Below are 23303 nucleotides of genomic sequence, written 5' to 3'. Positions count from 1 at the left end.
TTCAGACACTCTCTTTTAACATATATATATATATATATATATATATACCCAATGACCAGCTGGGTTTATATATATATAAACTGTATATATATATATATATGGTAGATGAACAAGAATAATATAACAAATAAAAAAATTCTATTCTATTGTCAGGTGTCTCTGTCACGTGCGTTATTTTACCTATTTATCCGTGTTATTTACCTATTTATGTGCTAAGAGTGCCAAAGTATGTCTGAGGGAAAAAACCTAGATATATTATTAACACACCAAAAATGACAGTCCATGACAGGCAGCGCATCTGATGCCTTAAAATGTTTGTGATATAGCGTGAAATCATGGCGTCCCACTGAAGATGTGTTTATGAGTCCCACTGCTGGTAAATATTTTATGCGCTAAACTTATGAACCAGTGCACTGATAACAGGGGCTTCCGTGGCAAATAGAGCTCAGAGGTAGAAAAAGAAAATTTGTAAAAACGCAATGTGCCACAATGGTGACTGTTGATTTGAAATTTTAACACATTTTAGTTCATAATCAAACGAGTCCCATTAAAACCCCTAATAAGTCAGAAACTAAAAAACATTTAAAAAGAATAAACCTAAATGCAGATCTCTTCCAGAGGAGCAAGAATCAGAACAATGAGCACTGTAAAGCTCAGTAAATATGAATTTAAATAGAAAATAGCATATAAAAACACAAAATATCCCGTGGTTTAATGAAACTTTTCACAGACTGAAGTATAACGAAGCTTTATCTGCCTGGTGTTGATGTCAGAATATGAAATAAAGTATCAGAATACAACTTAACTACCAGCCTTCCTGCTTATCTCACTAAAAATGTTATTACCAAGTTAACACAGATTGCTCAGTCAAGGGGAGTGGCTTTATAGACAGTCCACTGACTATGACTCTAAGGCTTATTTTTAATTGCACTGGTTTATGTGTTTGTGCTACACCTGAACAACAATGTAACTCAGTGTGATATTTATAATGTCAGAGAGGTATTGTTTCAACACTGTGATGTTAACCTAAACTGTATGGAGATTTATTTGATTGTATGGTGGTTTATCTCTCCATCCTGTGTATGTAATTCAGGGCAGACAAAGTATTAGTAACACCTTTAGCAGTCTTCAACAACATCACTGGGTACAACCTCAAAAACTGATGAGCTCCACTTCACTGAATAACTTTTGGTTTAGTTACACTGTAGTGTCATTAATCAGCAAGTGTGCATAGAACAACCTGACCCAGACAAGTTTAAGAGAAGACCGATCATGGGCTATTTCACTAGTGGGTGCATCCGCAAGTTTGTATCGCTAATGAACAGCCATGAATCTCTAAAGCTAACAAGAAGGGTCATTACAGTAGGGCTATAGGGTCCAGCAATCTATTCTTGTGAAAAATGCAAGCACAGGCTTGTCTGTGCCCAAGAAAAAGAGGCCACTCTCTGCTCTCCTCATTACAGGATTATGGTTCACTTCCATCACTGATCTTTAATAAGCAAAATGGGCTTGCTTTTTTTTTTTTTTCCCTCCTGAACAAACCAATTGTTGAGTCACCCATGCAGCAACGCAGTGTGTTTCCCCAGGTGCTCTGGTGCCTGTTTATCAGACTAAGCCCTCTCTTTGGATTGGCTCAGTCAGCTAGTGGACATAACCCAAGAGGTGGGGGCTGATTTGTTATGCCTGTGGCCAGCCTTGCTCCTCAGGGAGATGGTATAGTGCAGGGTTCGGCTTTCTGCCTCCTGCCTCACACAAAACCCTCCAATGACCAGCTGAGCTTAATGTGCTGGTTCCCTGTAAATGGTAGTAGTTATGTTATTTCTACTTCAAAATAATTATAACTTTTAATTTAAATTCTAAAAACTGCATGTATGTGTCTATGGTTTGGCGATGAATATATTGTATAATAAAATATCCTAAACTAAACAACAATGATCTTTGAACTCTCCCTATTAGGAACATCCTCAAATAATCTGTAAGAAAATAATCTATGCTTAAAAGAATAGATGTTTTTCATAAAGTCAGCTCCTGTTAACAATGCTCGGCTGAGTATAAATCAATGTGCGTTTTATCGAACTCTGCATCACCATTTTTTATTGTTGTACTGCTGGAATCTGCTTGCCACCTGGGTCTAATCTAATCAATGTGAATGACAAGGAGAGAAAAAGCCTGAAAGTGAGCACCAGCTTAGGGACTTTACCTAATGCCCACTACTGTCACTTCAATGATATGATCACAGCACACAAAATGACAACAAAATTATAGCCAGCAAGGATATGGGGACATAGTGTGCTCCTCCAGTCAGGTGAAATTGCTTTTTCCGACTATGAAATGGCTTGTCTCTTGTCGGATGGGTAAACATTTCCTTGTCAGGCCAGTAATAAGGAATGAGGCACACTGGGCTGAACTAAGAGGATAGAGCCAAGGTTATTTGGGATTCATGACAGGTAGTGGCTTATATTACAGCAGCACTAAAAATTTCATGGGAATGCATTTAAGATGGCCTTTAAGTTATTTATATGTTGTTTGCCAGATGTCACACTGCAATTTCCATCAATAAATCAAAGTGACGTATTTCATCCCTTCTTCCTGGCCTTTTGATTTAAAAAAAAGGCAAAACCCTTATTTACCTTAAGTCTTTAATTAACTAGCATGGGTAATCTGATTAAGTGTGGCGATGCTTTGTGCTCTGCCACCATAACTATTGCCCCCTGTGGTTTCCTGCCATCAGTGATCTGTTCTGTCAGAGGGAATCAGGGTGCTCTCTGACAGAAAAGGCAGCAGGAGGCCTGCTAAGGGGCGGAGTGGACAGTTGTGGCTTTTAAACCCTTATTAGCAGCCCTCCCTGGACACACCAAGACACGCGTCTACGCAGAAGTGCACTCCTACACCTGCTCATTACTGATGGCCTTAAAGGTCGCCCAGCCAGACCAGACCCAGGCGTGATTCTTTACCACACAGCTCACAGTAAATTAACCTCAAGACAGGTGATCCTGGTGTTTAGTGGAAATACAAATGACTCCTGTGCTAATACCATACCTGAGCCTGCACTGTAGGGATTGTTCACCTAAAATAAATATTTACACATGTGCATTTTTTTTTTAAATCTGGAGCTGAGTACAATAAAATTAATTTGTCATTCTATCTTATTAAAAGTCAACCATTCAAGGCAGGTTCTGGCCACTGGTTCATTTTATCTCTTTATTATATTTTCAAATTACTTATTAGGTCAATAAAAACATACAAGTTGTCCTTTAAATTTAATTTTCATAATAATTTGCAGAGACATGCAGTAAATTAGAGAATAACACAAAGACATTTGATCATTAGACAGCTCTTAATTAGGACAATATGATAATATAGATCATTCGATAAGAGTTTTACACAACTGATGATTTGTCACGTCATACAGTTTTAAAACAGGTACAGGTTCCTCAAGTCCATCATATTTTTCATAAAACATGCAATTTATTGTAAGGTGCTTAGCACAGTCCTGTGTGACAGATCATGCCAATTCCTTTATCTCTTAAATTAGGCAGAGGGCAAAGCACGTACTTATTTTTATTCTCTGCGGTTTATTATTATAGCTATTTTTTAACTCCTGTTCTATGCCGGTCAGCTTTTCTACATCATTAGCAAGGTAATTAACACACTCCTATAGAAACAATAGTATAATCCTATGGAAGAACGAGCCATGAGCTAACCAAAGCTGCTCAGCTGAGCGCTGCCCCTTTACAAAAACTAGAATAACATTAATACAGTTGATGGTATGTACAATTCATGCATAATTATAAATGTGTGAATTTTGTCTCATACCAATTCGGCAGCAAACTAACACTTGTAAAATATAGTAATCCTCTGGGTACTACAGTCCCTGAGAGCAATGCCTACAACTGCTTCACGCTTTCTGATGTGTATTATTTGGCTTAACAAATCATGAGGATATAATGTCAGGAATCACAAAGTTAGTGGAAAGGCTAATGTACCTATGAAAACTTCTTTTATCACCTGCTTCTGACCTGTTATCAACTGTTTGGTTTGTTGCTAGTCTCTTTAAATTTTAAAGAGTCTGTGTGACCCAGGGAGTGCAGTTGGGGTTTGTGACCATTTTGTTATTTCTGCTGCCATGCACTGTCAGACGTCTGCAAGTGAAGAACATGGCCACTGTCCCCAGTCAGCCCATGGCATGAAAAATTCAGACTAACTCTACTTTTTAAGCCATTTCTGATGAAAAGCACACAGAAATGAAACTGACTTATGCCAAATGAATATCATTGAATTGCTGTGATTGTGAGGGTGATGTTGGTAACTTTGAAATTATTTATAAAACATCAGTTCCATTTTAAGAGTAGTCATGCTATGAAGTGTGCACTTACTCCTTTGTGAATCCTCTGAGGTTTCTTGAGCACTAAACTGCCTAAACCTGAACAATAGAAAACAGAAGGCACCAATCCAGTAACCTAAGCTTTGCCTTTTTTTTTATGTGAGCCTACATTGCTTAGACAGGATGAAAATAAGTACTAATTACCCAGTCACAGCTGTGTCTGCCAGCATATTGTTTAATCCATAACTAGGTTGACATGATGATGAATGTTTAATCTAAAAACAACAACTCAAAACCTGTTATCTGATAAATCAACATCCAAGATTTGGTACCTAAATATCCTTAATTATAACCATGATAAATCGGTAATTGACCTGCAAAAGTAATACTTATATAATAAAGCATAAATGCTGCACAGATCCCTGAAAAGCAAACTCTCTGTTTGGGAGAGTAGGAGCAAACAGGCGACTGTCGTGTTACAAGAATAATCTTCATTAAAATCACAGGCAACAACACCAGGCCAACACACAGCTCATTGGGAATGCAGTGTGAAAAGAGAGGCCCACAGATTATCACTCTACGTAACTCATGTTTAATTTATCCAGGAGCAATATTGTCAAGAGCCCTACCATTCCAAAGAACTAGACGCTGATAAAAGCTGGAATAAGACTCAGGGAAACCCAAAAATAACACAGGTTTTCGAGTAAAATGTCGCAAAATGGAGCAAACACACACGAGAGAGGATGCAATAGAGACGTCTTTCATATGTTTAGCACAGCCACACGGTAGTGTAAACTAACTTCTTTAGGATTGTTAATATTTCAGAAGATAACTTCCGAATGGAGTTGACGACAAAATGCTTACACAACAACCACACGTGAGACACCTAACCTTTGCTCTGATTTGGAAGAATTCTACAAAAAAAAACAAAACCCTGTACCTTCGTAGCAGACACTGCATTGTATAATCCTTAAATCTAGGCAATAAGAGCAGAAAAACAAAATAGTCTTACATTCGACTATAAGAAGTAACCCTAAACCAATTTCTGAGTGCTCTATGGTGTGCTTTTTTTCCTCCTCCTCCTCCTCCTCCTCCTCCCCATGGCTGAGTGAAATGGAATTGCCTCTCACATTCAAAGACAGCTCTAGGAAGGTGATAATAGAGCTACTCCCTGCTGTCTGCAGGCAGGAAATAGGAAAGTGGCATATGGGGCCAGGAACCAAATAGAGAGGAAATGTGACCAGGCAAGGGAAGGAACTAAAGGAAAGGTTAATGATCAGTTCTGAATTCTACAGGGAAGAGAACCATGTTCCAAGTTGAGAGGAAAAATAAATGTGACATGATTTATGTCTCCACCACTCACATCTAGGCTGTCACAAACAAACACGTGGAAACCAGTTTATTTTCTTGAAAAACTTTGCCAATTGTAGGGCTGATAAAGAAATAAATGTAGTCATAGGGATTTTTGCAATTTGAATATCACAGCTGCACAAGTGCCACAGAATGCTGTATGTTTCAGAAATGGCATAAAGAAAAGAATATATCACACTGTGCTATTATTTCACACTGATTAGAAAGGAAAGATGAGAAATGCAGACAGTACCGTATAATCAAGAAAGAATCCATCTTCACAGCCTCACCAGTATGTTCCAACAAGTGTGAACTACTGGCTGGTGTCCTACTGTTGCCTTTATAGCAGCCCAACACGCTCTCCGGCCTGCAGCATCTCCAAGAGCCTTTAGGAACTGATCCACTCTTTAAATGACCAGGAAACTAAGCCGCTACACTGAGACTAAATTAGACATTGGGCACCGTACACTGACTCGTATATGAAAAAAAGAAAGAAAAAAAAAAAAAAAAAGGAAATGATAAATCATAGAAGGAATAAAAGCGTTTGCAGTGAATGTGAGTGAAAACATGGAAATTAGTGCTGTGAGTGCAATACGGTGGGTGTGTTATCATTAGGGGCGATGTAGGCTACATTAGCGGGGAGTGAATTTGCTTTCAAATTTTCACCCTGTTACCACACCTTGGCTGAAAGAGTTTGTGCCCTTTCACCACATGGCTGGATTCCCACCCTTTCACTATCAGTTACATCTGCTGTAAAGAAGGAATCAATTTTGAAGCAATTTGCACTTAGTTTGTGCTGCTACAGAGCTTCTGATAACATTCATTGTGAGTTGTCTTTTTAATTATCTGATGGAGTGGGTGACACCAATGAAGTATCATGAAATGTGAGTGAAACTGTGGACTTAAAGAATCAACTGTCACGCATAATGTGGAATTAAAGAGCTTTCTATAAATACGCGAGTGTATTCGTTGGCACAAGGGGCACAGACAATCAATCGCATCTAAATGTGAAATTCTAAAGACTATATACGTAGATCATCAAGTATTAGCAGATAAAAATCTTGGTATGTACCAAACTGAAACACTGGATTGAAGTATTTTGCTATTGTAGAAACAACTGGACAATAGAGACAAAGCAACATCACACAGGCTGATCTTTTCCAGAGCTGACAGCTAGATCATTTGAAGCTGACAAGATAACACTTAAATGCAAAGGTGACATGACAGTGTCTTCGAAGCCAGATGGATCAATACTCAGCTTCGCTCATCAGGATCTGAGCAGTGGTTCTGCAGCCATGTTTTTGTTTTCTTTTTTATGCCGCTGTTTGAAAATGGCACATTTGGTACGTTATCAATGAGCAGATTTCCTTTCTTATGGTGCAACTGAAATATTGATTCGCTGAATTTAACAAAACAGCACAGGATTCCAAAGGAGACCTAGAACCTTTTACTTATTTTTACATTTTGGCAGAATATTAATGGCGTTATGGCAAAACTTGAGGTCTTGGAATGTTTTGGAAGGTGAAATGAGAAGAAACTGGCACAAGCCAAAAAAACAAACAAACAAACAAAAAAACATAGTGAGTAAAAATCTCTATGCAAGAAAGTTTGATCAAATTCTAAACTAAATGGTGGCCATAATTAGGAGAGTAAAAATGATCAATGATCCATCGACTCGTAGTCTCAGTCAAAAGGCGCTCGGAGAAGCCCGCTTCTCCAAAACGTCCCCCAGTGAGACGGCCAAGAAGTCCCGTAGATCAGCTAGAAAAACTCGGCAAGTTGCCTTGGTCACCATCCAGGCTGCACCGACTGGCACTATCTCTATTTCCCCCCCCCCCTTCTACCATCTACATCTATACACTTAAATAAAAAATCAAAATCTATCTTTCAAATATTCAACAGTCCCCTTTCCCTGGGAGAGGTAAGGAGTATTGTTGAATAATGCAGCCAGACAGGGATCTCCCAGAGCTGGTCTCAACAGGCATCACTGAGTAGGTCTGGTCCCACTTGAGTAGCATCTATCATGGTGACATCATCATTCACACAAGGAGATATGATAAGACAGTAGTACACTACTATACTACTTGAGCCAACTCTAAAGCAGGCAGTGGTGTTACTCACTTAAACCAATCTACTGGCCATCTGTTGATGCTAAAATCATGGTCTGACTGCCATTTCTAAATCAAATACCATCAGTGTGCATTTATTGCTTTCTGCTGAACACGAACATGTTAAAAAAAACTGGGAGCTTTTGAGACACATATTCTCTTTTACCTTGTGTGATTCTGGTGGGTGTGTAAATGTAAAAACCACAGGGACAAGCGGCTAAGGAAGAAGAAAACAACATCTACATGCAGCAGCAGCAGCAGCAGCAGGTCTCTACCTTGCAGATTAGGGCACTGGGAGCACTTTGCAGGTTGTTGTCACAGGTATGACGAGGGAGAATTGCGCTTTCTATCCCCAGGTTACACAAGGTGTGAAAATGTGCAGCCAATTTGTTTTGTGCAGAATTAGAAAAGGAAAAAAAAAAAAACATTACAGATCTACACTGTGATTTATCTATATCTGTCTCCCATTTGGCTTTGGGTTGCCTGTTTATTATGTGTAGTTCTTTTTTTAATTTTCAGTTTTTCATCATACATCTGAACACGTATGTTCTGGTTCAATGGTTATTTTAACCGGACTGCGAGTGACATCAAATCAGCAACTAAACACCAACAGCATCAAAAAGAAACTCATCCAATCCAACAAGCTCCATTAAATCACAAGGACAAAGAGAGAGTGTGAGCATTGGCACAGGAATTACTGATCTTGGGGGAATTGGCAAGACCAACAGCAAGCAAGTGTATTACATATGGCGTGCCATTTTCACAGCTTCCACAAAGAGAACACAAAAAGTGTTATATCTAAGATATCTATCTAAGACTAATAAACAACAACCCAGATATGCTGAATCTGTTTAATACTGCAACAAAAGGAGCTTGTGGAAGACTTTTCAGTTCCTGTCCGAGCTTAATCACAAGGCACGTAGTCTGAGCTGAGCAAAGACAGTAAATGAAGCCCGTCCTCCCACTAATTCTACGAGGTGTCAGTCAGGAAACTGGCCTGCCAGGATGACTTTCAGCTCTAATCAAGCCAGATGGTTTCTTAACACTGAATAAATGAATTGATTTGTATGTAGCATCTCTAACAAGGTTCATGTTCTTCTACACAGCAGACAAAGGTGGTCAGCATGAGAACAAGAGAGCAGTGCTGGCCTCATCGAGGTATAGCGTGATCCTCTTCGGTCCTGCTAACATGAATATGACTAACGTCTTCACAGTGTTTGTATCTGTTATGCTGACAAAGTGTTAGGACGAGGCCTTTGTCGTCACAGTTGTCCACAGCTCACACTGCCAGTGTTATCTTCTGTGTCCTAACTCACTACACTTTTTTACTATCATTAGATGGATCACTGCTCTTTACCTACAGTGTGAACTGCAATCAATTATGCAGGCATCTTTCAATTGTTGTATTTCGTTTAAGCACCTGCTAATGAATTGTGAAACCGCTGTGTTATTGTGTGATTGTGCTGGGCAATAAGCTACTGTACACTTAAGCACCTTTTTCAATTAGATCTGGGTGGCAGTTTTACAGTCATTAAGTCATTTGGTGTAAAGATGTCCACCTTACACTTAGCCAAAGGTGTTTCTGCAGTTGCTGTTAGCTAGCAACATCTCAGCCCCAATGCAAAGCCACTGCTGTATGTAAGAGGACTCCAAAGACAACACAAGAGTGCCCACTGTGATTTTCACCGGGGATTTTGATATTCACACCTGTGCTAGGTGTTGTTTGGGAGTCTGATAAGCATGTGTGAAACCAGAGGGGTGACTACAATAGGGGCCTTATTTGAAGGGACAGATCTTTTCAGATATATCTATCAAGGACAGCACTGTTGTTTTGTATTTTCATATATAACAATAACAAGGGACAAAGCTAATCAAGCACGGTGTATCTTAGATACGAGCCATGTGTCTAATTGAAGCTGCACATGGCCATATGGGCATGTGCGAAAAATAGAATGTCCAACAACTACATAAGGATTCAAGCAGCACGTGGAAAAATAAAATATTTCCAACATTATTGCCAGTCTGATAGTCAGCGACTGCACAGCTCATGAACTGAGAATTTAGCTCAAACTGTTACAACATTTCATACCAATACAATCTACTATGAAAGAAAATTGACCAAACTCTGTATAAGGCAAAATAATTTTCAGTGTATGGAGAAATCACAGACCTTATCATTACAGGATCAGAGGCTGAAAAACAAAGTGCATGAGAGTTGCTTCTCCTCTCTCTACATTGGTGATGTTCAGAGGCAGCCTGTTATTGGAGGTGTTAATTGGCAAATTCAGTACAAGTCAAGAGCATGTTCCCTGTCGTCCTCGCCCAGCGAGGCTAGGTCATTAAACCGAGAATGGATTCTTTCATGCTGCCTTAACCCTTGAATTGCAAGTTACCATTCCACAAACATCCCCATGCTCCATCCCACCCCCATGTGTCAAGACAAAAAACAACCTACACTGATTTAACAGTGACAATAAAATAACAGGAGGATGACATCTCGGGAGCCAGACTTTCAGTTGTACATATATTTCAAATTGGCAGCCAAATGTCTTCAAAAAGTTCAGAAGTTTAGAAGTGTCCAACACCCAAAAACCTCCCCTGGTAAACATGTAAAAGTAGTTTTTGCCGTGCCGGTTGAACAATGTGATTTTCAGAACAATGGCATCAACAAACTCCACTGATCAGTGCTTTTGTGTTGTGTGTATTGAACAAGCCCCTCATCCGCCTGAAATGTGAGCCTCCTTTGGGGTTCTGGGTGCGATCTCACCACTGCCTCTGTCATCACTTGCTGTGACTGCCAAATCTCTGCTCCAGAAATCAGGGCTCTCAGACCAGCACTGAAACAAACACAATGGAGAGTCGCTGTTCAGAGACTTTACACAGGCGGCGATGGCTTCAACACATTTAATCGAACACAAAGTCAGCACCACCACTTCTGCACAGAGAGCACGAGGAGCTCAACGCATGGCAAGACAACTGTGAGGTGATACTCTCAGCTCGCAACGCCATGAGAGTTGGCAGTCTCTCATGCCAACGGTGACCAGTGCACAGACAGTTGAATATGCTTCTCTACTAAGTTGTTAATTATCTAAATGACACTGATGTGAAGAGGGCATTCTAGCCAGGTGACCTTAATCCACTTGCTATCTCTCTGTTTTGTTTCGATCTGATTAAACCCTTTAACAACTCTTTTTTTCCCCACTTCTGTTATATCTTCTTGGCAATGGCATGATCTGATAAACATTGTTTAAATATTTAGAAGAGTAATTGTTGAAAATAATGACTTAGTGGAATGGTGCCTCTTCTGTCCATTGTCAGCTGCAATTACAATCCAATTACTGGCTGATATAGAAAAAAGGTATATTCTTTTTATAGAGTTCAGAGATTTTAATTATTATTGTTTAATTATTATGTTGCAAGCAGCAATTACTTCATATCAATTAATGCAAGAAACAAAACATAGACAGATGTGAGATATATAACAATACAAAAACTAAATATTGTATATAGTATAAAAATTGTCAATACGTGTAAACAAAACAGGAAGAAGATAAGGGCAAATCTGTTATTTTTGATCACATTAAATTCAAGTAGATTTACCCAATTAGGCCTATTAAAACAATTATTAGTTTAAGTGACAAGGTGAAAATAAGTATTTCTGCTGCTTATTCTAAACCTAAAAATATATGCCTTTCATAAATGTATACAGATGTAATGACAGGTTTCAATGTTAAAATGTCTTTTTGTGCATGATTATGAATTCATGCACATTTAGTGTTTTCTGTAAATCAGCACTGGATATTGCAACTTTACCAAACTAATATTTTAGGCTGTTGTGACTGTAGATTTTAAATGTTCTTATTCAAAAACAACAGTACAGACCTGCATTCTTCAACTTTAAACATTATTGTTGTGTATAAAAGTATTTAAAATATCCAAATCTAACTAACAAAGCAATCAGCATTCTTGGAGAAGTTTGCATGCATATCATATTATTATTTCAAACAAATAGAAATGCTGAATGTGATAGTTTTCAATATGTTCTACAGAACCTGTTTAAAAATTACAGTATGTCTTTTTAAATCTAGTGGAAAAAACTACGTTCTAAAATACTGTTATTGATTTTATTTAACCTGTTATGTTCATTTTATTATGTTTTCATTGCTTACTTTTATGTTTCTCAGGTTTTCTTGTTAATTATTCTAACTTTAATGTGTTTGTAGACAGTAGGTGTATGGGTGGTGAACATTTTGGGTATATACAGTACTGGTCAGGACTCTTGTCCTATTGTCTAAAATTTTAAAACTTATTCTACTGATTTCTGTTTATTCAAACTTTTATCGCCACTTGTATATTGTGCATTACCCCATATTATAACTGACTACAATACTGAATTATTCCACTCAATCTAGTTAATACACTCTAGTGGAGTCAGCATGTCTTGCAAGTACAAGTTGACAGTGTAGGCCACCAAAATCAGTCTTTACATTGGATAACCTACCAGCTTAAATAAGTAGTGGCACAGTGCAAACAGCTATATTATGTGTCAGCTTTCTACCCCACTTGGAAATGACTGTGGCCCCCTAAAGCCAGTGACTTCCCTGTCTTCCCGAACTCTCTGCAGCACCGACCGGTGGTGCAGAAGCACTGCTGATTAGCATGCAGTAATGATGGTGAGCTGGGCTCCATTGTTCTAACACCTCCCCTCTCCTCCGCACCAATCTGTCACCATTCAGTGGGCTAGAGCTGCCTCAAATGCTTCTCTCCACAAATGAGATGGATAATTAGTTGCCCCTCACGAATGCTGCACTCTTCTCACCCCTGATTGCTTTCACCTTCTTGCTCCTGGCAATTTTGACACCTTGTAATCAGCCTGCTACTTCTCCGTCTCAATCCATATCCCTCTCGTTTTTTTTTTTGTCCTCTTTCATTTTTTATAGCTCTTAAATCTATTTCAAATCTACTGCCTCTGGTAGCAAATGTCCCAAAGAGAAAGATGGCACAAATAACTCATATTTTCCTGGAAATGATAGCAATAACAATGCCTCAGAGCTAAAGTGAAATTTTTGATAACAGCCGGATTGCTGTATACACAAGCAAGTAAATATACAGTGTATGGAAAGACAAAAATTATTCTAGCTGTCAGTACAAGTTTCCTCTTCCAAATAACAATGAATGACAACATAATTATGAGCAAGCAGCTGTTCATGATCCCAGAGAGAAAAGCATGCAAGCTGCACAATGTTCGACTCTACACAGATTAAGCAGAGAGGATCATTAGGGATATGTATTTGCCAAAAAAATCTGAATAAATTGTCTCCTTAGTGTCTATGATATGATGTGAAATGTAAAATTATGGGCTTTTTTGTCACTTTAAAATAAACATGCATTATGAGTGGCACATTACATTAGATTAGCATGTTATATTCACCTTTGAAAATACACCAATTGGCATCCATGTCTTTTGCTTTATGTTGGGACAATGACTAGTGATGGTTAGTTTGGAATAGTGGCATCATTATAACAGCAATATAACATCATATTTTTCGACCTTTTATATAGAAAAGTGAAAACCCTCGGCTCCAAACATCACTTCAAGTTGAAATAATGAATCAATAAGTCTATTAAGCAGTATTTCAATATTAGAACTGAGTTATAATACCAGACATTTTCAGAGAGAAAATAAGGTTGCTTGCAGTCTTCACATCTTTTCATCCACCCAGCACAAGTTATAGCACCCCATATCTGAAGGGCTGCAAAGTCTTTGCTGCACAACAAAGTGTTCCAACGCACTTACACTGTCCCCATTTCCTTAAAACATCATCACTCTGAATGGTGAGAATCACTGAAAATCTTTGCAAAGGTGTGAATAAATACTTCTGCAAACCTGATGCTGCTGTTTAGAAAAGACTTAGGTTTAGTCAAATGATAAGTGTACACACTAGAAAAAATGTGCTTACACACAAAGAACAGACAGCATCTGTTCTTTTACCACATTAAGTCTACTCTAGCTTCATTCTTTGTGAAAGTTTTATGAAAGTTTTTGCATGTCCAAGATTATTAAAATGTACCCTATAATGTCATTTATAACCAGTAAACCTAGAATGTCTTGTCATGTAACTCTATAATCCCATAATTGGAGTAAAAATACCATATAATATTCATTTAACCATTAAAATAAATGTGCCTGTATAAATACAGTATAATATTACATAGGGTTAAACTATTACTATACATATAGTAAGGTAATTGGGCATCCAGTTGCATTCATGCCTAAAATTCTGTATTGTCATCTGTGTATACAGTTTTAATAAACAAATGGGATACTAACTTTTTAAGCTGACCCTTAAGTTGAAAAGTGTTCACTGTCATGGAGCAACGTCTAATTATCCTTTGCCTGTGCGTGCAACATGGAAGAACAATGGAAAATCATGCAAATATCAGTTGACATATCAACATGTCAGCCATTATAAAAAGCCTGACCGGTGGAAATGAGTGATTTGATGCACACTGTTGGCTTGTGTAATAAATAGCATATCATTGCTCTATGCTCTATTCTGATGCCAACATAAAAAGGGGGCAAAGGTAGCATATTTCAGCAGGAATTATTAAAAATCATCTGCCTGAAAATGAATGTCTCTTTAAAGGGAAATTCTTGCATGCTATTAATGCTAATTATTTTTTTTAATACAATATACACATACTGTCCACCTGATGTCTCCAGAGTATCCACAACTTGTTTTATGTCTACATGTTCAAATTCAAATGATAAAAAAAATGTTGCAAGAGTAAATGTTGGCTTTATTTGCTCATATATACCATGCATCATTGTCATTTACTATAATAAATCTCAGCTCAATATTAGAAAAATATAATGGGTAAGGAAGTGTACCATTCAAATCTTCAATATTAAATAAATGGGTTCAAGTCTTATTGCAGTGTCATCAAATCCAGTACAGCGCATGTACTTCATGGCAGGCAGAACTAGACCATGAATACAGTAAAGTCTTGGAGTAGCTGTGGCCTTGGCCCGTCAGTCTCTGTTACCACTATCAATTGCCTGTATCATTCTTACAAGAGAAATGCAAGTAGAGGTGGCTGTTCATTTGGTCCTGAGGAACCACAGCGTGGCAGAAAGCACATTTATCAGGACTGCTGCTATGAGGCGTCGGCAGCTCTGTCCCCACGTCAACTGCATCACACAGCTCAGGGCTCCAGAGAGGCTGCAGAGCAGGATGAACCAAAGAAAACAATATATTATTCATGCTCTAAACAAGCCTTGCACTCACTCTATTAAAGCATGTTGGACCACATGGCCTTCACAATATCTGTTGCTTTAATGAATAGGAACATGTCTTCTGTCAAACCAACAGTCTGTATAAATACCCAGCAACACTAAAAGCAAAAGGTCCTCAAGTGTCCCACTATCTTAGTATTTATGTGTTTACCCAAGCTGTCGAAACAGTGATGCCTATTATAAATGCCAATGTTGATATAATCCAGGTAAACAATCATAGTATGACAAACCGGACCAACTTTTAGATCTTCAGCATGTCATTCACAATTTTTTATTAGGCATTTATACACATCAGCAAATAAAATCCCACTTAACCATCATACTTGTTTCATCAGATTCTGACACTGTAATGTGCTTCCATCTGGCTCACACTTTCCAGCAAAGATGCCAAATATAACCAGAGCATCCATGCTTAAGTAAAAAAAGAATCAGCACACATTACACAGTAATACATTTCAAGTTAAGCCAAAGGGATTTTTTTGGACTTCACACTGTTTCACTCCTCCATTAGCAAAGACCAATCATAAACTGATAATTTGCTACTAGTTTTCTCAGACCTTCTCCTGTGATTCTCACCTGCTGGGGTCCCCGCACGCTCTCCTGGGAGAGAGAAGATGATGTTGAGTGGGAGGGGGACGTAGGGTAGACAAAAGGCATGGGCAGTTCCACAGGCTCCTCCTCTGTCAGTGCAGAGGGTACACCACTGAGAGGTGGTTTCATGGGCATGGTGAGACCAATGTTTCTCTCTGGAGCACTGTTCAGGAAGTCATATTCACTGTCCGCAGAGGGCGGGAATTTGACACTGAGTTTGGTGAGAGAGTCTACTAAGTCCCTGTCCTCAGGGCTGGCGCCACGGGATGCCAAAGACGTGGGAGGGAGTGGGATATCCACTGCTGACCTTAACGCTGCGGAAAAGGGTCGCTCTGCCTCTGCTGTACGATCTGTGCACTGGATGGGCATGGAGAACCGCTGATCTGTCAGACGGCAGAAAAACATGAGATTCTGCACAGTTTTTCTGTCTCAGTCAACATGTTGACGTATTTCAGTGCTGGCTTTAAGGACAGTAAAACTTGGCAATGATTTGAGAACTTGCACACATAAAAAAATATCTCAAGAGTATTCTCATACATACTTCCAATCACACTTTGTATTGTTTATCGATAATTATATTATATTAACTATTATACAGCCTGTATCCAGAGGCAGTTTTGTGTATTTGTCATTGGAATTATTAAATCTGTTTATCTGCTCTATTTTCACAGAGGTGACCAGCCATGGTTCAAAAGAACAGTGAAACATTAATGTACAAGCCTAACAAAGCTGCTGGTATTTCATTATCTTAAAGAACAAAGCAAACGGTAATAATTACATACTTTGTTATGACATACACAGCCTTATTTCGATTCAGTACGTTTTCTTGTAAGTAACTGAATTAAAAAAAGAACACAACAGGATTTAGGTTCAGGCCTTACAAATATTAATATTACCATTGGATGTATCATTGCCCCCTTGGAATCGTTTTAGGTGATCTTTTTGTCTTTTGGCTAGAGAGCGAATCTGCAGGAACTTCCCTTGTATTGCTTCAAATGCGTCCAGCATGTCCTGACTGGCAAACAAATAAATAAAAAGTGAGAAAAAAAAAAATACATTCGTTGACTAATGTCGATGATTTTCAACAAGAAGTCTTTGTGCAAGGAGAGACACATACTAGTCAACGCTGCTGTTGACTGGCAAATTAGGAGCAACAGCAACAGTGCCCATATTCTCCTGAAAAAGGACACATTACATTTATAGTCATTAACAACAATTATCCAACGGCATATATTTAATACATCTGTGGCTTTATTAACACATCTCAAATGTATTTTTACTAATGAAAAATGCTTGCTGTCTGGTTAAAGAAATAACAGTAAAATAAAACTCAAGCTGCTTAGCTGTGCAGTGATATTATCCTCTAGCACCATCTGGTGAAGTAAATGTGGCTGCACCTTGTGTGGAGTAAAACAGTGGATGGATACTGTAATAGCACTAGTGCAGCCTCAATTGCATGAATCAATGGAAAACAAATAAATACACGAATAAATAAGTTATAAAAACATATAACCATTCCCTTTTCATGACAATGAATGCCTAAACAATCAAATCAATCAATCAATCAAACCTTTTTTCAATATCTGCAAACTCATCTAGGGCTGTGTAAACACTAAAAAATGTTGTGTCTGCAGGCTGATTTGTGTATGTGGATTGATTTGTGCTATACATCCAGAGTACTGAGACTAAGAAATATTCCTTACAGTCACAAAATATCTCTGCCCATATGATTGATGATTTACAGGGCTCAACCACAGTTCCTACTGTATTCATTGGCCACTAGAAAAATGAGAGCAGGAACAAGGAGAAGTAGCAGCAACATATTTGTTCTGAGAGGAAGCTGCATGTATGCTCAACAAAGAAAAACCTCTTTCAGTGCCATCATGTTGCACTTTTCAGACATTAATGATATAGAACATAGCACTGTGTAACGGAGCTAACATACCGGGTACTGTTTTATCCTGTAAGTGCTGGGCCCATCAAGAAGATGGTTGCAAGGCTCGCATTTCATCTCACCTTAAGAGTCCAAAACAGTGAAAAGGAACAGTTTGTACAGGAGGAAATGGTAGGTCAAAGAGATTCGGTGTAATGTCTGATTTGTTTTAATGCAAATCTTAATGCACAGTTTGCCATATAGTACAAGAGCAAATGATCTTGTTGGCATACAAGCAGAGGGATCATCTGGCATGTCTCACTAACCTGATGGTTGCCTTGTTGCTGACAACTTAGCTTGGAGTTTTGAAATCAGCTGCTGCTGGTCTTCTATCTGCTTTTGCTGTGTCTGAGTGTATCCCTCATAATATTCAGTCTGTAAAAATAAGGTTACTGTTATTTATTTATTTATTTTACCACCAATATCTGCAATCTGGTCTATGCCTATACATCTGTGTATATAGTAATAATAATAACAGATTTCTTGCTGCTTGAGTGTTGACAAATATAAAACGAGTAAACACAATTTCACTGAGCGAGCTATAAAATCTTTCTTGTGAAACAGGCAATGCCAGATAATGTGTGACTTATTGTTTATGCTATATTGGTCATATTTCACACAAAGCATGAAAAAGCTTTTCTCCTCATGTTGTTACCATTTTCTGCAGCTCCTTTTTAGCATTGTCCTTTTCAATGGAGACCTGGCGATAAGCTTCAAAAGCTTTGTTGAGCTGGTCTCCGATGTTTCTTTCCATGCCGTGTGCTCCACAATCATTACTGACACAGCAGACATGAGCCCTGGGAATGAAATCACAAAAAAAAAAAATAAAATAAATAAAATTCACATGAACAATTGATTTAAAAAAAATCCCACAATCTTAAAGACACCACATTTTATAATATATGATATATGATATAATGATTCTCTTGAGTAATCTTTATTTACTTTAAAAGAAATAGTAAAGATCTCAAAATCGTCATCTCTGGTTGGATACAATGCAAAAGCTGTACTGAATAATTAAACATACTTCATACAGCTGAGCTCCGAACAAAGATGAAGTTACTCAATGGATTTGTAATATGTTGCACAACAAGTCTATACTGTACTACTGCCCCGGACACTTCTTACATTTTTGTCATCACTTGCCCAGTTTTATTATCCAGTTTTATTATTGCTCACACAACTTTTCAGCAAACCCTGGGACAATCACAACTGTAGTAACAACCAGACATGAGACCTGAGATGATGCTAAATAAGATCTTCAAAATAAAGGTGTTATATTAAATATGTATTATATTGAATGCCATACCAGCACACACACCAGTCGGCGTTAAGTTGCTGCACAGCAGGAAGAAACCAGAGCAAAGAGTTGTAAAATGACATTAATGTTGAACCCTAACCGGTCAAAACTGAATCCCCACAGTTCCGTATTCTCTGAACTGTAAGTGACTGGTTAGTCTCAGCTCATTCAACCAGCCGGTGGTGGGTAAAGCGACAGAGCACCGACTCCACAGACCAAGTCCTGCCTGTGAGTGTCCTCTTACCTTCATTCGAGTAACTGCTAAAGTCCAATTTACTGTTTTGCCACCACCGCAGCGTCGTCGCCTCTTCTTCAGATACAAAGTAACAAGCGCCGGAGAGGATATGGCTATGTATGTTTTACATAGCCTGGTTGAGTTGGGAACTTCCCTCGGGGAATCCCCCTGCACTGTAGACTTCCGTCTTTACTCGGCCGCGGCCAATCAGCGCCGAGCTCAGAGGAGAGCTGGGTTGTTAGTTGGTTGAGGGTTTTCCAACCTACGTGTCTGCAAACCGACTGCTGTGCAACTGTCCCCAAACTACACTTTTACTGTGCTCATTTTACTCTGCAACAGCTTTTCATGCTTTATTCAACTATAAACCACTTCTTCTGGAATATCTAAGTCTACTGTATTAGGAATAAAGATGTTAGAGCCCACATGTAAATAAAAGCCTGATTAAACTGGCAACAAAAGCAGCTGACCTGCAGCATCTTTGGGCCTTATAAGGATCTAGAAAGGTCCCTGTTTTTAGCCTTGGTAACAGGCAACACAACTCCATTTTTATAGCAACTTTCAAAAACCAGGAAATTCAAATGTTTTGCACAACACATAAAAGACACAAAGACAATACATGTAAGAAATACAGGGTGATGTGAAAACATACATATAAGCTTGGGTTACAAACTGGACAAATCAGTAAAATGCAGTGGGCCCTTCCAGAAACCTCAAAAGACCCCTGTTCATGGTGTGTCTGCTGGTGTCATTGTATAACTTAATAAAAAAAATTAATAATCACTGTCATGCATTACTACAAATGTTGTGGTCAGGTTTTGTAGAAAGACCCTGCAAAACTGCTAATTATAGTCTGCTGTGTGCACCAACATTTAATGCTTAATGCATCATTTAGGAATTCACTATAGAACAAGTACATTCTGCATCAATGTCTCTATTGGATAACCTCACTATGTAAGTTTATTTATATAATCTTATTTTTGACAAATACAATTTGATATTGTCAAATAAGCCCCTGGCTTTAATTTCTGTACCTTAAATTAATTGAAGTCTATATTTACTAAAATAAAAAGCACATTACACTAGGTGTCACATTTCATCCTGCTGTCACAAATAATCACTAGCAGTAAAACCTGACTCCTCTAGCAAACACTTTTATTCTTGTTTGAGTAATATGTGCTAAAGAGTACAGAGGAAATAATTTTGGAAAAAACATTGGTGAAGGCATACATGGAGTCATACATATTTCCTCACTTTTATATTTGATGTCTTTTTCTGTTGATTTTCTTTTGGTAAATATGTAGGAAGTGAAAACTTTTAATGACTGTTGAGTTTTGACATCATGGGAGAGATTTTGGTGACACTGTATAAAAATTTGTTTTTCTCGCAACTCCCAGCTACATTCGCAGAGTTTAGTTCATCAGCCAACAGAGGTGTGCCTTGGTAAGCTTTAGTGCCCCCTGCTGTTATTTATGGTAATGTGTGCCCACAACTTACACCACATGGTATCAGGTTCTTATGTTGTGGCCAAGGCTCAGTAATGTGTGATCTTAAGGCCCCGCTATGCAATGCACTTCTGAAATCCTGCTCAGAGCCAAACTCCTAATTGATTAAATAAAAATAAAAAAAAACTAAAGTTTAGAGCCCAGTTGATGATTAGTTGACATAACATGATTGTAGTTTTTTGCAGCTTTGTTTTTTATTTGGCACTGATATAGACTGTTTTACCATAGGTTTTCAAATTAGCACAGCAACCTTTTTCTCATGTCACTGTTTACATTTCGTTAGCATTGTATGCTGTGGAGTGGCTTAATTTAACCAACCAATAGGGTTAGTTTGTTTCTCATCGGGGGGTAAATTGGATGCCAGTTTTTTTCAAGCACTGTATTTTCATTCTTGTTTTCCTGCATTCTTTTAACTTCCAGCAGGCTAAAATGACTGTGATTGTGTCATTGCTACTTTAATTCAATTCAGGAAAACGCCGCTACTACTGAAACTGAGGTATAGGTCACATTTTGGTGCTAAAAAGGAAATAATGTTCAATGTGCTCCAGACCTGGCTCCTCCAAGGATTGTTTTCTGGAGTCCAGCCACAGAGATTGTCATCTCTGACCCTCAGTAACATTTTAATTCATTTCAGGAAAACGCTGCTACTTGTTTTCTTACTGCCTTCGATATATATTATTAATCTAAATATATCCTTTTTTTTTCTTTTTATTTTGCAACATGAGCATATGGTGAGTGATGGTGCAATGCTCTGCCCCGTGGTTAACACCCTTCCTGTTTCTATACTCTCCGAATCTCTGATTATTTTACGTGGGCATGCACAGGGTTTAACTTTATGATCTTTATCTGCATCACCTCTGACCTGACTACATGCAGCCTTCTCCCAGAGTGCATTGTGTGCCGCTGTGACAACTCGTTTGCCACCAAAGAGGCAATGCAAGCAGCACAAAAGGAATGACCACTAGATGGCAGATAAGAGTGACTTATTAAAATTAAGGGTCTTCTTATCTTACCTACACTGACTTTAACTTTGATGCAGATTCTCACAGCATAGAGGTAGAATGTGATGTGCATTGAAGATATAAAACCATGTAAAAAAAAAAAGACATTTTTGTTGTCAGTCTTATATAACAGTTTGAAGTGTTTATTGTATCAGTGTACAGTTAAAAAGGTGATGTCCATATTTTGCTTGTAGTAATTTCAAATTGTACATATCATGTCAGATATGTGTGTGTGTTTTCTTTTATTAACCTACCACACTGGAGAGTTACATTTTAATAGGGTTTGTTAACAAAGACACCAATGATTAAGCAGAACAAATCATTATAATATTTATCTTTGCACTGTGTTGCCTGTTTAGTGCTCTTGCTCTAATTTCCTGCTTGCTGACAGAGGTGGAAATATTAATATGGGTCTGGCCTTGCTTACCTCGACACATTTTTCTCAATAACAAAAAAATCACAAGCTTATCTAATCAAGAAAACCCCATTTATCCATATTAAGCAAATCTTTACAAGTCACAAGTCAATATATAGTTACTGGTCTCCAAACACAGCTTTCCTTTCTTTAGCATTTTGTCCTGATGCCTTTGAAATTAGTTCACTTACAGTTAATATTTTTTACAGTATGTGACAGTGTCTCTGGATGGTTTACATATTTACATATCAATATCTTACTGTTTTGTCTATGCCATTAAGGTGGAATAGTTGTTGGAATTTCTGATCGTCACAGAGGTTTCCCTTCTGTTAGAAAAACTGAGGTATAGGTCACATTAAGACACTAAAAAGGAAATAATGTTCTGTAATGTGCTCAATAAACTACCATAGTTATTTTTTTATTTCAGCTTTTGAATTATTGTACACAGAAATGTATGTGTTAGGTGAACTTTTCTAAGGCTTTCTCTGTAACTGATTTGACATAAGCAGGATAAGTGGATGAGCATTTCTTGTCTCCTGTATCAGTCTGAGCATGATTTTGTGAATCACAGTTGTGTGCCTGGGAAAACACAGTGGAGCTCCAGACCTGGCTCCTCCAAGGATTGTTTTCTGGAGTCCAGCCACAGAGATTGTCATCTCTGACCCTCAGTGACATTCCAACCTAAACCTAAACCTAAAAACACTCTAGGAATTCCTTTAAAGAAGACAGCAGGTCATCTCAAGGATTTCACTTATTTTCATGGTTGTTTCAACCTCTGAATTTAGTGTGATATAGCTCTTGTTTTGTTGTTCTGGTAAAGAAAATGTCTTTCAGACTGTGGTACACTGCATAAATATTGTTTTGAGTTATTCCAATAGCCACACAGGCATTTACCTCAGCTACAATTTTCTTTGTATGTTCAGCATTTAGGAATATTTTTGCCTGGGTGAGCTTGAACCACACTAAAGATGAGAAAGTGCTAAAGTGAAGGAGCAGATTTATGAATACCCTGGTCCTTTTCATGTGTCAATGTACTCTCTCTCTCTCTCCCTTCCTCCCTCCCTCTCCGTACCTCTCTCTCTCTCTCTTTCTCTTCTTTCCTTTAAAGTACTACATGTACTTACTTCACTTTCCGTTGTATGACTCTTTAATCAAATTGCCTCCACAAAACTCTGCAGTGCATTTCTGTTACCTAAAATGTTCACATAGACTGAAAGGTAAGTCTGTTATTTTTTTCACACCTCAGA

The 23303-nt window shown here is 38.2% G+C and overlaps 1 protein-coding gene across 1 annotated transcript; it reads right to left on the bottom strand.

Moving 5' to 3' along the window:
• Positions 1–14565: 14565 nt before the first annotated feature.
• tank (TRAF family member-associated NFKB activator) lies at positions 14566–19301 on the bottom strand. Its single transcript, XM_026296195.1, has 8 exons — positions 19148–19301; positions 18259–18400; positions 17870–17978; positions 17616–17686; positions 16788–16846; positions 16567–16685; positions 15656–16053; positions 14566–15005 (listed from the first exon to the last, which is right to left on the bottom strand). The coding sequence occupies exons 2-8, from the start codon at positions 18355–18357 to the stop codon at positions 14835–14837; spliced, it is 1026 nt and encodes a 341-aa protein (XP_026151980.1). The 5' UTR covers positions 18358–18400; positions 19148–19301; the 3' UTR covers positions 14566–14834.
• Positions 19302–23303: the final 4002 nt, after the last annotated feature.

The sequence above is a fragment of the Mastacembelus armatus genome, chromosome 21 (genome assembly GCF_900324485.2).
Source record: "Mastacembelus armatus chromosome 21, fMasArm1.2, whole genome shotgun sequence".
Taxonomy (NCBI): Eukaryota; Metazoa; Chordata; class Actinopteri; order Synbranchiformes; family Mastacembelidae; genus Mastacembelus; species Mastacembelus armatus.
This window is presented reverse-complemented; position numbering and strand designations above follow the sequence as displayed.